Source organism: Mastomys coucha, unplaced genomic scaffold (genome assembly GCF_008632895.1).
Source record: "Mastomys coucha isolate ucsf_1 unplaced genomic scaffold, UCSF_Mcou_1 pScaffold15, whole genome shotgun sequence".
Classification (NCBI taxonomy): domain Eukaryota; kingdom Metazoa; phylum Chordata; class Mammalia; order Rodentia; family Muridae; genus Mastomys; species Mastomys coucha.
In genome coordinates this window covers 115,905,055-115,920,441 of record NW_022196897.1, presented here as the reverse complement: position 1 = coordinate 115,920,441, position 15,387 = coordinate 115,905,055, and the positions used below count along the sequence as shown (strand labels likewise).

The 15,387-nt window shown below is 45.7% G+C and overlaps 1 protein-coding gene across 6 annotated transcripts in view; it reads right to left on the bottom strand.

Moving 5' to 3' along the window:
• The window catches only part of Ebf4 (EBF family member 4), a 72,140-nt gene that overhangs the window by 8,406 nt on the left and 48,347 nt on the right, over positions 1–15,387 (bottom strand). For 3 of the 6 annotated variants that reach the window (XM_031371896.1, XM_031371895.1, XM_031371898.1), the window contains 4 exons: positions 1,752–1,833; positions 923–1,040; positions 705–838; positions 482–608 (listed from right to left, as the gene is read on the bottom strand). In XM_031371896.1, coding sequence (XP_031227756.1) covers positions 482–608; positions 705–838; positions 923–1,040; positions 1,752–1,833 — 461 coding nt within the window. Of the gene's footprint in view, positions 1–481; positions 609–704; positions 1,041–1,751; positions 1,834–15,387 lie in introns of all 6 variants that reach the window. The other 3 variants (XM_031371893.1, XM_031371892.1, XM_031371897.1) reach the window with 1 other exon arrangement.

The following is a 15,387-nucleotide window of genomic DNA, read 5'->3' as shown; positions in this document are numbered from 1 at the left end:
TCTCTCTCTCTCTCTCTCTCTCTGTGTATAGGTGTGTGTACACACACCAGTATGTGAATGTAGAGTATATCCTGGATGACCCAGGACACCCTCAAAAGATTTGGAGAGTATCGAGCCCATTTGGAAGCATCTTTGAGATGAAAAGGCAAGAAAGAAAAACAAACAAACAAAAGAAAAGCAAAAGAAAAACCCTCCAGGGGGTTCTGAATTCCAGAGTACAAGGCTAGAAGAGAAAGACACCCACGGTGAGAAGACTTGAAGCAGAAGTTGTTTCCTAGGGGCCAGAAACTCAGGGAGACACACATAGGTCAAGAGGGAAAAGGACTTGAGTGCTCACTTAGTAGACAAGGCTGAGGGTGTGTAGAGGCCATGAGGATTAGGTGCTTGGGGCTTTTGGCTAACTGTAGATTTCTGTTACCCCCTGCAACTGTGTCTGAGTCCTGTGGCTCTTCGTCCCTGCTTCAGTTGCCTGATTCCTTACCTGTGTAGACAAATCGGCCAGGGGCTCCTTTACAAAACTGCTTAGACTTGTAGGAGAGGGTCACTTCTACTACCCCAGGGATGTGTCGCGGTGGCGTCTGCACCCGGATAGCATGGGGAGTGATGAGCTGCGAGAGAAGAGGGAAGGCCTGCGGGTCTAGTCCTGTGGGGATGGGCCTAGCCCTGAGACTCAGAGGGAGACTGACTGGCAGGGGTTGGCCCACCTCGCTCCACAGGAGCACGTTGCCAAACACGACCTGCAACCCGTCGAAGAAGTTGTCTCCGATGATAATGACGGTGGCGCCTCCCGTGGTCCAGCCCTCCCCGGGGCTGATGGCCTTGATGCAGGGGGTGGCAGCTGGGAGGCAGGAGAGGACCCAGGTCAAGGGGCTGCACCAAGGTGGAGACTGAGGCTGGCCAGGGCTGGGCTGGGAGTCCTGACCTTCAGAAGGGTCCAAGCGTCGGGCTCTGCGTCCATGCTTGGAGTTGTTGTGCACAAACATGTTGTCCGACACAGCCAGCACATGTCCATCCACACTCACAGTCGTGGACACTACCACCTGTGTGCACAGGTAACACCAGTCTGGCTGGGGCTCTTGGGACTCCTGAGTGGGCACTGTTGGGGAGAACTAGCTCCTAGAGGTGGATGACTGGAAATCAGAGTCCCCTTAGGGGAGGGAAGGCTCAACTGGGTGAGGGCTGTGCTGGTAGAGTTGAGGCCAGCTGAACCAGGTGACACCTCCCAGATGAACTGACCTCGAGGGAGCTCTGAAAAAGCTGTAGCTCTCTCGGACAAAGAGTAGCCTCTGTTTTTACACACACAGAAACACTATACAGTATCAATCAAGTCTGGAGATAGAAATGCCTTCCTAAAGTTGGAGCACAACATCAGTTACAGAAGCCATCAACAGGAGCCCCCACTTTATTCTGGGCAGGAAATCGGTGCTGCCTTTTCCCTACCCCCTGCTTTGGGAGGGGTGTGCAGGTTGGGGATGTGCTAAGGGCAGCTGTTCTCAGCTTCACACTATGCAAATTACCTGGGTCGTTAATCATGTAAAAATGTCACAATTAGCATCTTCTTAAGTGGGACTCTAATGAAGCCTCCCTCGGCAGTCAGCATAAGTTGAGATGGAGCTGCCCCGCCCCCAGCAGGCACCAGGCCTGAGGCCCAGGGCTAGGCAGAGACCCGCTCTGGCAGGGTCACAGCTTTCCCTTCACCTATCGGGAAAGGGTAGATTTGCATGGGGTGAGAGGACTCCTCCCAAGCCTACCTGGAAGCGGCGCATGTCTCGGGGATTCCCTGCATTCTTCAAACAGTTCTGGTTGCATTTGAGGAAGAATTTGAGGAAGAACCTGAAACAGTGAGATTGGGAGGCTCAAGGGTCTGGGGCTTCTGTAAGTAGATGAAGTTCATGGTCCTCTGTCGTGCTCCCTCCCAGCACAGTTACACTCTTGGTTGCCTACACACAGGTGCACACTCCACATTTCTATCTCAAGCTGTGTACACACACAGAATGCCTGAGATGGACCAAACAGACCCATCACGAGGACTGCCTGAGCACCCAGTGCTTATGTGTCTATAAAATGTATGTTTCTCCATCTTCCTAGTGTATATCTGCCACAGAATGTGCCGATCACAAATCTACATAAAGCATATGTGTGTGTACCTATTACTCACAAATTATACTCATCACAATGTATACCTACCACGCATACACTGTATATTCCACGTGGAGCATATACTCACCTATGCCCAATACTGAATACAAAGTCAATGTAAAGACCATGCATATCCGTCATGGTCTATGACCATCACATACAATACATCTGTCATGCATCACATCTCTCCTAAGATAGTAACTGTCACCTATACAACATGTACTCAGTGTGTCAGTTATCAACGATGCATATGCTTTACTGATCATTACTCAAAGATGCAGCCATCGCACAAGCATGTACTTCACATATGACGTGAACTCATCAAACACGAGGCCAGGCATGGGGTAGTACCCCTTTAATCCCTGCACTGGGAGGCAGAGGCAGGCAGATCTCTGTGAGTTTGAAGCCAGCCTGATCTACACAATAAGTTCCAGGGCAATCAAGACTACATAGACAGACCCTGTCTCAAAACAATCAAATAATCAAAAAAAAAAAAACAAAACAAAACCACAGATTCCGAATGGTACGAGCACATGAGTGTTATGTGTCCATCCTACAGGGTTATATACACAGCAAGGATACAGAAAACAAACTATCTACTTATGTGGTACACAATTTTAAAACTACCAGGGAGAATGACACCCGCCCCAGTAGAATTCCCTCCCCTAGGTTTTATATCCATTATACACTGAAAACTTGATAACATGGAGGGCATGCTTACTATACATATACACATACACCAAACAGATAAGCAGTGGTTTGCTTCTTTTTTTCTACATATAATAATAGGGAAAAAAGCGCAGCTCATGCTGTGAAGCAGCACTTTATGTACAAACACATGGGCACTTGACCCTCCAGTCTTCCAAATACTCGGTGAGAAGCCTCGACACCACCAGTGAGGTAGCCATAGATATTCTAGCCATTGTAAACGCAAATACTAGAATGTGCGCCTTAGCCCTTGAGAGACGCTGGGAGCATCATTGAACGTGTCCTACGATTGTAGAGGGCAGGGCTAAGTCCATGGAGGGTCTTAGGTAGCATGGCTTCCTGGGCACCTGGTTAGTGTTCCCAATTTACTTCCACTAATTTGGAAAGCATGTTCACCATGCTGCTTATTTTAATAAATAGCAGTTAAGGGTCTAAAATTGGGGTGGTACTCTGAAAAAGTACATACTGTAGTTATCTCTATATTGTTTATATGCATTCCTCAACCTTTAAGACATCTCATGGTATATATAGTTGCCCTAGAGCCTCATAGTCCTCGGACTTGTCCCATACTCAAACATGTAGCACACCAGCTCCTGATGCACACAGAGTAGAGGCTAGTTTATTAGTTTTCAGTACCCAGCATGCTTTTATCAGGAGGTAGAAGGAGGAAAACATCTCAGATTGGGACACAGTCCCTGTGCCGAGGGAACTGACACTAACTCTTAGACTGCATGGGTGATATGACAAGCAATGTATGTGTGTGAGTGGAGACAAAGGCACTTCTCTAGCATCCATGCTTGCTCACTGGACCTGGCACCCAACACTGTAGAGTTGAGAGGAAGGGTTCCTGGGATGTGGATGAAATGTGAGTACTGTGAACGGGTGCTAATCTGCACACTTGGTCAGCTAAGGGGTGTGCCATGGCAACAGTGGTTTTAGAAAACATCTAGACCAGCGGCATTTCATGGAAACCTGGTAGGGATGCAGAGGCTCAGGTTCTGCCTTAGACCTGCTGAATCCAGTTTTGGTGGGGCCCAACATTTGTGTTCTCTTAAGTCCTCTGTGGCACTGACCTCTTGGAATGTGCTTAGTCTCAATCTGAGATATATTGCAAGTCTAAAATACATACTGGATTTCAAACACTTAGAAAAAATGATTATAAAATAAACCATGAGATAGCTGGTTATGGTGGTGCATAACTATAATCTCAGCACTCTGTGGGTAGAGGCAGAAAGACCAGGAGCTCAAGGCTAGCCCCAGCTATACAGTGAGTTTAAGGCTCGCCTGGGCTACATGAGTAGCCCTCCAAAAACCAAACCTTAGTAATTTTTGTTTTGATCACACTGGAGGAACAACAATAGCTTAGATACATTGGATTAAAGAAAATACATTATCACACTTAATTTTACCTATTCTATTGTTGTTGTTTGTTTGTTTGTTTTTATTGTTGTTGTTGCTGTCTGTTTCTTTTTCACACAGACACAGGATTTCTCTGTGTAGCCTTGGCTGTCCTGAAACTTGCTCTGTAGACCAGGCTGGCCTTGAACTCACAGAGACTCACCTGCCTCTGCCTCCATCTAGTGCTGTGATTAAAGGCATATGCCACCCTTCAATACCTATTATCCTTTTTTGTTTTATAAAGAAGTTGTAACCAGAAAACCTTACATGTGGCCTGCATTCTACTTATATTAGATAACACTGCTGTAGAGTGTTTATGTCACTAACAATGCTCAAGGGGGAAGGGATGCCTATTCCTAGTGAATGGGACATTCATGCTTAAAGATTGAGCTTTGGCATAATGACTGTTCCTGCCACTCAAGGCTGGTCAGGAGGAGGAGGGTGGCATGTCTGGGGAGCCCGGGGAGGCTCAGAAGAACAGCTGCAGAGAGACAACACTGGGGACATAGACCGGAGCATCTAAAACTCCATCAGGGACCTGGGGCAGGTAGGCAGGTATACGTTTTATTGACGATTTGTGAATCCCTGCTAATCATGGAGAAAGTACGCTTCACCCCTGAAGAGCATGGGGATGTCCTCTGTGCAACACTCCTTGCCCCTGGCTCCACAGTACAGAGAAATCCTTTACTCTTGACTGAGATGAGCCACAGGCCGGGGGAAAGAAACCAAACCTACAGGCCCCAGTAGTGTGAGCATGGGACTATACATAGTGCCAACCTCACTGGTGGCAACAGGTATCTCTGGGGACACAATTTCATCTGGATCTCCAATAAATGCCTGTAAGAGAAAGGCCACATCCCAAGAGCTGCCCTTGGAATTACTGGGAGAAAATACTACAAATGCAAGTATGAGGTGACAATAAAATGCTTCAGAGAGGGAGCAATACAAACACCCTGAAGCAAGACAAGCCCAGTCAGTTATGTAGTGAAGGCCTGGGATCCTGCTAAGACCATTGCTTGTCACTGTCTTGCTTCATCCTCTCAAAATTCTGAGGTGGTGTGTGGGTCTGCAATTGCTCCCACTGTACAAACAAGAATCAAGGTTAAGCAAGAGTAAGTTACACAGTAGAGTAAGTCTAATGCTGAGAAGTGAACTTAAGTCTCTGAGCTTTTGCTGCTGACAAGAGTTCCTGGAGGTTGGGATATGAGGGTCCAGGTGGAGTGGCTGGAATCTGCAGTCTTGAGGGGTGTCCTGTGTGGGGGTGGGAGGTGGGGAGTGGGTGAGGCAGTAGGACTATTATATGACATTTCCACTTGCCTGTTGTTTGGGGCCTTTGCGTGTTGTGTCTGCAGCTTTCAAAATTTCTAGATTAAAAACAGTTGAGCAAGATGAGCTAAGATTGGTGACTTTTGAAGCTCTTTGAGGTTCAGTATCTATTCTTTTATGTTCAACATTCTCCATACTAGGAAAATGTAATTAAGACCTGGCAGTGGTGGCACACACCTTTAATCCCAGAACTCTGGAGGCAGAGGCAGGCTGATCTCCGTGATTTCCAGGCCAGCCTGTTTACACAAAACTACATAGTGAGAACTTGTCTCTTACCAAACCAACCAAACACCAGATCGTCTCAGAGGCACACCTACCTTCCTGCAGCTGAACTTAGTCTGGTATTCCTAATCATCTCTCTAAATTCTTTTTGCTTCTTTAAATAAAAACAGCTCAGAATGAAATTAAATTGGCGCTTCTTCGCCTTACAAAGAGGCAAGGCTGGGCTGAGTATGCGTCAAGTGCAAACACTGGACTCACATATGAGCTCTTAGAGGCGTATCAGGAAATCTATCTACCCCAGCACAGTCCTCAGCCAAGAGACAATAGATGAGAAAAAGTTCAGGTGATCAATGACTCTACTGTTAAATTTGAGATTTCCCTGGGTGCAGAAAGCAGGGTGGGGTGAGCTGTTCTTCTGAGGCCAGTGTCCAAGGACAGCACAGCTGGGCGCTTGTCTGAATCCCAGCGTCCTGCAGCTGTCCTCAGTGTTGTTGGTGGGTAAAGTGCTCACAGCTGCCCTACTACTCTTGAATCCTCCCAACCAGAAGTGTGTCCTCCCTATCAGCCACTCACGACCAAAGATGGATTGACAATCACTAGATGGATCAAGCCTAGAAGCCTTCATACTTCACACTACTCCAGGGCACTGAGAAGTCTGGCTTCCTTGCCAAGTTCCTGCACCTTCTCACCAGGTCTCCTTTACTCTGTTGTTGTTGTTTGTTTGTTTGATTTGTTTTGTTTTGTTTCTCAGATATCTCTTCAAATAATACACTTTCATAAAAATCCCATCTCATTGTCTGCTTGTAGAAAATCTGATAAGAGGTCAGGCCACATAGCTAAGGGTTTTTCTTCTCGTCTCTTCCATCCCATTCTGAGACACTTACTGAGGGTTGAAATTATGGTGCCCACTTTTTCAGAGAAAGCTGGTAAGTAACTCAAAGGCCTGGGCTGAGAGCCAAGCAGAATTCAACTACAGGGCAGCCAGGGGCACAGAAGAGAATGTCTAGATTTCCATTGCCATGCCATTTCCTCTAGAATGATATCTGCTAGCCACACTCAGCTACTGATGTGTGGTGTATGGTATATGGTGAATAATGATGGGCTGTTAATATTTGAAACCGTATTTCATTTTCACTTACTTAAAGCTGTTTTTCCATGTAGCCTATGGCTGCCATATTGGACTGTGCAGATATAGAAAGAGACTGTAATGAATGATGAACAAGTTGGGAATAAGGTGTTCAAAGCAACAGTAGCACTCATGAAAGTCTTGGGAAAGAAAGCAGATTTGGAGCAAAAGACAGCATAGAAACACATATGTCTTTCTACATACAGGGTAGCAGTGCAGCCTGGGATGGGGCAATGGGTAGGGGCCCTCTGCTAACCTTTATCCTAAAAGCCTTGTGTTTGAGCAGACTACCCTCAAGCGCAGACTAGCACCCAGAGCCACGCTCTCCCTGGCTGCGGCACTCTACCCTCAACTCAGGACCACACTACAGATGCTGAAAACTTACTCCTGTTATCCATCCACTCCAAAGAACTGACTGGACATATTTTACATGTCAGTCACAGGGGATCTAGAGGTCAGCAAGAGTTTTTCCTTTGTGGCTGTTGGTGGGAGTGTTGGGGATTAGATCTGGGACCTCATGGATGCTAGGCAAGTGTTCTACCACTGAGCTCCAATCCCTCCATCAATTACTCAGGCTGGCCTTGAACTTGCGATTTTCTTGCTTCAGTCTCCTGTGCCAAGACCTGTGCCAATAGGCCTAGCTTCTGAACAATAGTTTAAATAATTTACAATACATAAACAAAGATAGAGAAACTCAAAAAGCACCACATAGTGGTGGGTGTGGCAGGACAATTTGCCGAGTATTCCATGCAAGAGCAACTTCTGCCTGCCAAGGGTACAAGAGTTTCTATAGCTCACATCTGCTCTTGAGCTTTGAGTCTTGGTGGATCTCAGGGAGAAGCAAGAGGCAAAGGGAACACAGCTTTTCAGCGTAGTGGTAAGATTGGTACACTTGTCCAGTGGTACCCGGGGGGGCAGTGGTAGGTCGAGCCTGGGACTGGCTTAATTTCATGTGTGATTTGGACACTGTGGGCCAAGGGAAGTTCTCACCAAATGCCTTACTGACTGTAACAGCTGGACAGCCCATTTGATTCTAGAGAGAGGGGGGCAGTCCTGAAGAGATGAGGCCAGAGTGAATGAGGAGGTGGCTGAAGTAGTTGAGGCTTACATGGTGTGCAATAGCTGTCAAGACAGAGCATCTCCAGGGCCATAGCCACCTGACATGCCTGGACCCAGTCTCCCCACCAGGATCCCCAACTAGGGTAGAGGTGGCTGCTGTGCAGATGGGCTGGGGGACTATAAATAGCCAGGGCGCATACATTAGCATGCCAATGCACCCGCACCCCATCCTCTATGCTAATGGCCCACCATGCGCCTGAACACCTTCTGTTCCCCTGCATGCATTTGCATGCACAATTAGCATAATCTTGTATAATTAATGAACAGCGTCAATTTTAGCTCCTAAGTAATTTGATTAACATGTTGATGGGGCACTTACTAGGCTCTCCAAACCTCAGGGCTGGGCATGGGGCCTGAGGAGATGGGGAGAGGGGGTGGAGAAACTGCTAAGAGGTCCTCAGCTGTCCATGAAGAGTTGTGGAGACCCCACTTTTCCTGGGTTGGCCTGAGGGGGGAGGGAGTGGAGAGGCTGCTAATCGAAGGCTTCTGGGTTCTTCATATGGAGTTGGGGACCAGCTGGGGTGCAGGGACAGCGGCTAATCTGAGTATTAAACTTGTTTGTGTCCATATGGACAGAGGCCCACATGTCCACATGTACATCTCTTGCATGTCCCCCCACCCCCCAGCTTGGAGAATCTTATATGAGTGTGAGATATTAGACTAACTTCCTCCTGATAGAGAAAGAGGGTGATCTTATGAGTGGCATGGGGATAGAAAGAGAGGGGAAGACATAAGTGGTGTATGTTCCTTAGCCTTAAGGGTGGGAAGCTGGGCTCTGGAAATACAAGACTTTGGCAACTCCTATTTGTGAGCTAAGTGGGAGGTAGGTAGTATGGTGCTGGTGAGACCAGGTATCTTCGGCAAGATGCCAAGAAAGCCAGGGTGAAAGAAAGAGGTAGGAGGCTGGATGTAGTCCCTTTCTATCTAGAGAAAGACACCCTTCCAGCCGAGGACCAGAGCACATGCTAATGGCCACCATTCTTCTGCCCCTCTAAGACCATGGCTAGTTAGAGTCAGGAAGTTCTCCTTTGACTTTGAGTGTTCTTGCTGCTCTCAGGCTCAGGTGCCTTTTCTGTCGAAGATGAGCATGAGAAGTTGGTTGGAGGCAGAAGGTGAAAAGTGATACTACGGCAGGCATTGGATTCGTACATCTCACTTAACTCCATGCAGCCTCTCCTCTACATCATCGACATTTCTCCTCCTCCTCTTCCTCTGTGTGTGTATGTCTTTGTATGTGTGTATATGTGTGTGTGTGTGAGTTAGTGTGTGGCTGTGTATGTGTGTGTTTATGTGTGGGTGGATGCATGGGTATGTATGTATGCATATGGAGACCAGAAGACAACCTCAGGTGTCATTCTCAGGCGCCATCCACCTTGTGTATGGAGGCAGGGTCTCTTACTAGCCTGAAGCTGAAAAGAAAAAAAAAAAAGCTAGTCTGGTTAGCCACTAAGCCCATCTCTGCCTCCCCAGTAATGAGATTAATAAGCATTCTTAGATGTGTGGGTTCTGGGGATTGAATTCAGGACTTCATGCTCACAAAGCAAGCACTTTAGCAACTGTGCTATCTCCCCAGCCCTTCTTTTCATTAACATCCCTACCAAGTGAGCAATTGGTCAGCTCTGTTTCACAATAGAGACTGAAGCCCAGACTAGTGAGGCAAGGCTCCGACTCAGATGGCCAGACAGCCAAGGCAGTTTGATCCCCAACCCCAAATAACCCTTCTCTGCTGGTCTGAATGAGAATGCCCCCCCACCCGAGGCCCATACATTGGAATGTCTACTTTACAGTTGCTGGACTATATAGGAAGGACTAGGTGGTGTGGCCTTCCTTGTTGGAGGGGATGTCTCACTGGGAGAGGGCTTTTCACTTTCAAACGCCCACACCAGGCACAGTCTCTGCCTCTAACTTGAGAATGAGGTGTGAGCGCCAAGCCGCAGCTCCAGCTCTGTTTATCTTCTGCCTCGATCCCCACCATGATGGCCACAGACTCACCTTCTGAAACTGTAAGCAAGCCTCCAATTAAAGACTTTCTTCTTTCTTTCTTTTTCTTTTCTTTTTTTTTTTTTTGAGACAGGGTTTCTCTGTGTAGCTGTGTCTGTCCTGGAACTCTGTAGACCAGGCTGGCCTCAAAATCAAAGAGATCCAGCTGCCTCTGCCTCCCAGGTGCTGGGATTAAAGGCACGTGTCACCACCGCCATCCCACCTAAATACTCTCTTTTATGAGTTGCTTTTGTCATGGTGTCTCTTCACATAACACAAAATTTAATATTCAAGTTGGCTCAAGGCAGACACCTATGTTTGCAGCATGATGTGATTTGGTTGGAAGGCCAGAAGCTACTGTGGGCTTAGCCTGGGACTGTGGTACAAGGAGCATTGCTTTTACTACTATATTAGAAATAGCTGATTCTTCCGGGGCTTCTGAAGCCTTTCTCATTGACTCGTACTTGTTAGGTTGCACTTGACTTGGGGGTTAGGTTAGAGCTGACCTCTGCCAGGTGGCTGAGACACAACCTACTTCAACAGTGTCACTGTAATCACACTCACTGTGCAGCAAGCACAACCCCATGGCAGAGATCAGGACAAACAGACAGAAGAACATAGCTAAGGCCCCAACTGGAAGGAATCTTCTGTCTCTAGCTCAAACGCAGGACCATCCTGGCTAATCAAGCAATTAAAGTCTTCGAGCTGTGGTGTCTGAGAAAGCATCTGAGTGTGGTTATTTAAATCTGCCGTAGGAGGGTTGGAGAGGATGGCTCCGCAGTTAAAAGCCTTTCCTTCCTTTGCAGGAGACTCGGGCTCAGTTTCCAGTTACCTACACAATGGCTCACAATGGCCAGTAATTGCATTACAGGGGCTCTGATGTCCTCCTCTGACCTCCACAGAGTCCTACACACATGTGGTGCATGTATGTACACTCAGGAATACACACATGCACATAAAATAAACTTTTTTTTTTCAAGACATGGTTTCTCTATATAGTCCTGGCTGTCCTGGAACTCACTCTGTAGACCAGGCTGGCCTTGAACTCAGAACTCCACCTGCCTCTGCCTCCCAAGTGCTGGGATTAAAGGCTTGAGCCACCACTGCCCGGCTATAAAATAAACTTTTAAAGAAGTTAAATCTATCTTAGTTATGACTAAATACAATTAAAGTTATTTGCCCAGTCACAGCAGCCAACTTCAATGTCTATATGTGGTATTGGTTACCATGATGGGTAGTGTAGTCTTAAACTCCTATGTTGCTCTCTAGTTCCTCTTTTATCTGTCTGTCTGTTTAATGTGCATGTCCTACATGTATGTCTGTGTACTATGTCTATGGAGGCCAGAAGAGGGCATTGGACCCTCTGGAACTAGAGTTCGGTTATTAGCTGTGGGTGGTGGGAATCAAACCTGGGTCCTCTGAAAGAGCAACCAGTGCTCTTAGCCATGGAGCCATCTCTCCAGCTCCTCTCTGTTTCCTATCTTTATGTAGTATACACAACTAACTTGTCCTCAAGCTCTCTAATTATTTTTCAGTACTATGAAATGTTTAATTATATTTTGTCTTTTCAGTGCTCCCTTGGGGCTCTCTGAGTGAAAAATCATTTGTTTAGATCTCTCTTTTTCTTCTAAACACTTACCATAGGGCCTGCTTCAGAATGGAATTAAAGGGCCAGAAATTACTGTAATGGGGACTAGGGACATGGGTCAGTTGGTAAAGTTCTTGTGCAAGCATGAGTACCTGGGTTCAATGCCTAGCACCCACATTTTAAAAAACAAAGCAAATCTTTGGTCTCAAAATTACAAGCGGGTGGGGGTTACTTGTTGCTCTTGCCGAGGACCCAGTTTCAATACCTAGCACCTACGTGGTGGATCACAACCAGCTGTAACTCTAGTTCCAGGGACTCTGATCTCTGTAGGCACCAGGTACACATGTGATACACATACATACATACACACATGGAAAAAGCTCATACACAAAATAAATAAATATATAAAAAATAATGAGGTGGATTGCTCTCGAGGAATGACACTTGAGTTTGCCCTTGGGCCTCTCCATGTACAACACACACACACCATTGTGATAGGATGAATTTTGGCCCAAAGTTCTCAATCACTTTTAATAGGAGACGTGTAAAGTTGTATTCTCAGGTTAAAGACACCCACCACAAGGGAGAGGACTGAGAACCACAGAGTGTTCTTACAAAGTGATAAAAGCAATGGCCAAAAGAGCCACAATCAGTTTTTAAAAAACTCTGTTTTTCGTTTCTATGTTGTTATTTTTCTTTTTTGAATTGGGGTCTTATGAAGGCCAGGCTAACCCTAACTTACTATGTGGCCAAGGATGACCTTGAACCCCTAATTCTCCTATCTCTGCCTCCAAAGTGCTACAATTATAGGTTGTGTAACACCGTGTATCACTAACATTTTCACAACTCTTAAAATCAATACGTTTTGTAACATTTATTCAAGAAAGGTGTCTGAATTTTTAAGACCTTACTGGTGTTTAAATCGTCCTCTTCCATTCCCCAGCTTGGTTGGAAAGCAGAGCCTCACAGCTATAGTAACCGAAAAATCAGCAGCCTGGCACAGCCAGAGAGGAGCGAGGCGGGGTAGGAGCCTTTGACAGGCTCTGTTCCCTAGCATTTGTCGCTCTTTGACCAGTCTAGTGGCCTCTAAAAGCCCTGTCTGTCCACAGACCTTATTGCCCCGTTCAAAGCTTGTTCTGTGAGAAAAGCCCTACACACATGACATTTTCACAGTCAGCTGCTGGAGACAGCAGCACCGTCTGGGGAAAGCAAATCTGGACAAACATTTTTTAAAGGAAAAGAATTGGAAATAAGATTTCCACAGAGGACTCTAAGACGTTCTAGCACATACTGAAAGCCTTAGGAAGCCACGCCTGTCTTGAGGAAGGGCACATGCCCAGGGATGGTATGGGGTCTAGTCTTATCTCTAGCTCCCTGTCCAAGCAAGAGGAGACATCTAAGGCAGAGCTGTTAATCACCAGAGCAAGTGTGCCCTGATACACACAGAGCCTTTCAACAAGGAGCAGAAAAGCCTATTTAATTGAGTTTTCACTAAAGTAATACCAGAAACTTTGTTAACTGCACATCATAAAAAAATACAAGCTAGAGAACTAATCCAGAAAAGTTACAAAACAAAACAAAAACCCTACAAAAAATAGGCAACAGCAACAAAAATAACCATTAGGGGATATGATTGCCAGAGGTTCTACATTCTGTTACTAAAATGCTTAATTTTTATCAAAGAAGTGTGTTATTTGTAAAATAATAGGAAAGCAAGGCTCATATAAACAAATAAAGCAATCAATATGATAGTCCCCGAAAAAGCCTATGTTAGACTTTCTAGACAAATAATTTAAAACATTATTTTTAGTGTTTATGGAACTAAAGGAAAATATGTATAAAGAATTCAAGATGTCTGGGAGAGAGGGCAACAATTGGGATGTAAATAAATAAATAAAGAATTCAAGATGGTTTCATTCCAAAAATATATCAACAAAGATAAACAAATAGTTTTTTAAAAATGTTAATTGTAAAGTTAAGAAAGACATGATTGAAATGAAAGAAATAGCTCAGATGGAAGAAAAACTAGCAGTGAACTGAATGTAGCTAATTGAGATTGTCAGTTCAGGAGAAGAATAGAGAAAATAAGCCAAAGCCTAGGAGGTTTATGGAGCATCACCAAGCGTATGTAATATATGCAATGTATTCTCTCTGAAAGGAGAAAAGAGAGGGAAAGGATTAGAAAGAATGTTTGAATAATGGCCAAACACCCCAAATCTCATGAAAAACTTTATCAAGCACATCCAGGAAGCTCAGTGAATCCCAGGCAATTCTAGGAGAGCCCACAGATGTGTCAGATTTAAACTATTCCAAGACAGAGATGAAGACAGAGCCCAAGAAGAAAGTAGAAGACAGAGCTTCCCATGGGCAAAGGCGCATCAGAAAGATTCACACCTGACTTCTCATCAGACATGTTAGCAGCCCACAGATACGGAGATGACATGTTATGCTGAAGGGAAACTGTTAACCAAAAATACTGACAAAATTTCTACTTCAAATATGAAGGAGAAATTGAGACATTTCAGGTAAACAAGAACTGAAGATTCATCATTAATTTGTCATGCAGGAAACATTAATAGGAATCCTGTTTGAAATGAAAAGACACATGACAGTAGTAATTAAATTCTCATGAAGGAAAATAATAACAGGTAAATAGAAAAGGTAGCACTCATGTAACTATTTTGTTTTCTACCTAATTAAAAAGACTGATGTGGGATTAGGGGTTATAGGACCGCCCCAGCATGCACACATGTGGCACCAGAGTTATAGGAACAGCCTAGCAATTTCCTCCTCCTCCTTCTCTTCCTCCTCTTCCTTCTTCCTCCTCCTCTTCCCCTCCTTCTTTTGAGACAGGTTTTCTCTATGTAGCCCTGGCTGTCCTGGAATTTGCTCTGTAGACCAGGATGGTTTTTAACTTACAGAGATCCACTGGCTTCTGCCTTCCCAATGCTATGATTAAAGGTGTGTGTCACCATAGCCCAGCTTCTTCTCCTCCTCCTCCTCCTCCTTCCCCTCCTCCTCCTCCTCCTCCTCCTTCTCCCCGTCCTCCTCCTCCTTCCCCTCCTTTTCGTCCTCCCTCCCTCCTCCTCAGGACCCTCAGGTCCAGGTCCCCCTCCTGCTTGTACCCCTGAGTGCTGGGGTTATGTATATGCTCCACCACAGCTGTTTTATGTGATACTGAGAATCAAACCCAGGGCTTCAGGCATGCTATTGAACTGCATCATTAGTTCTCCGGTAATATTTTACTACAACTATTCTTAAAATAAGGTCTATTTTTAATGACTTTATTATAGGCCTGTTTAATCTTTTATCTTACTTGATCATGCTACAATCCACAGAACCAGAGAGCCCAAGTAACAAGGAGGGCTTAAGGGAGGACACAAGGATCTCTCTGGAAAGGGGAAATAGAACAGATTTAGCCAGTGGACTGGGTAGAGAACAGGAGGGATGGAAGGGGGCAGAGAATACTGGGAGAAATGACTAGAACTGGGGGGGGGGCCATCTGGGGAACAAGATGGAAACTCAGTGCAATGGAAACTTCATGGGATCTACAAGAGTAACCTTAGCAGACTCCTAGCTATGGGGACATAGAGCCTGAACTAGCTATCCCCTGGAACCAGGCAGGGCCTCAGTGCAGGGATTAGGACACAAACCTAGTCACAAAACCTTCAACCCATAGTTTGTTCTGCCTGCAGAGTGTGCTGGGACCAGAACCTAGCAGAATAGTCCTCAAAAAGGCCAGAGAGACTTCATCCAGCAACTGGTGGGAGCAGATGCAGAG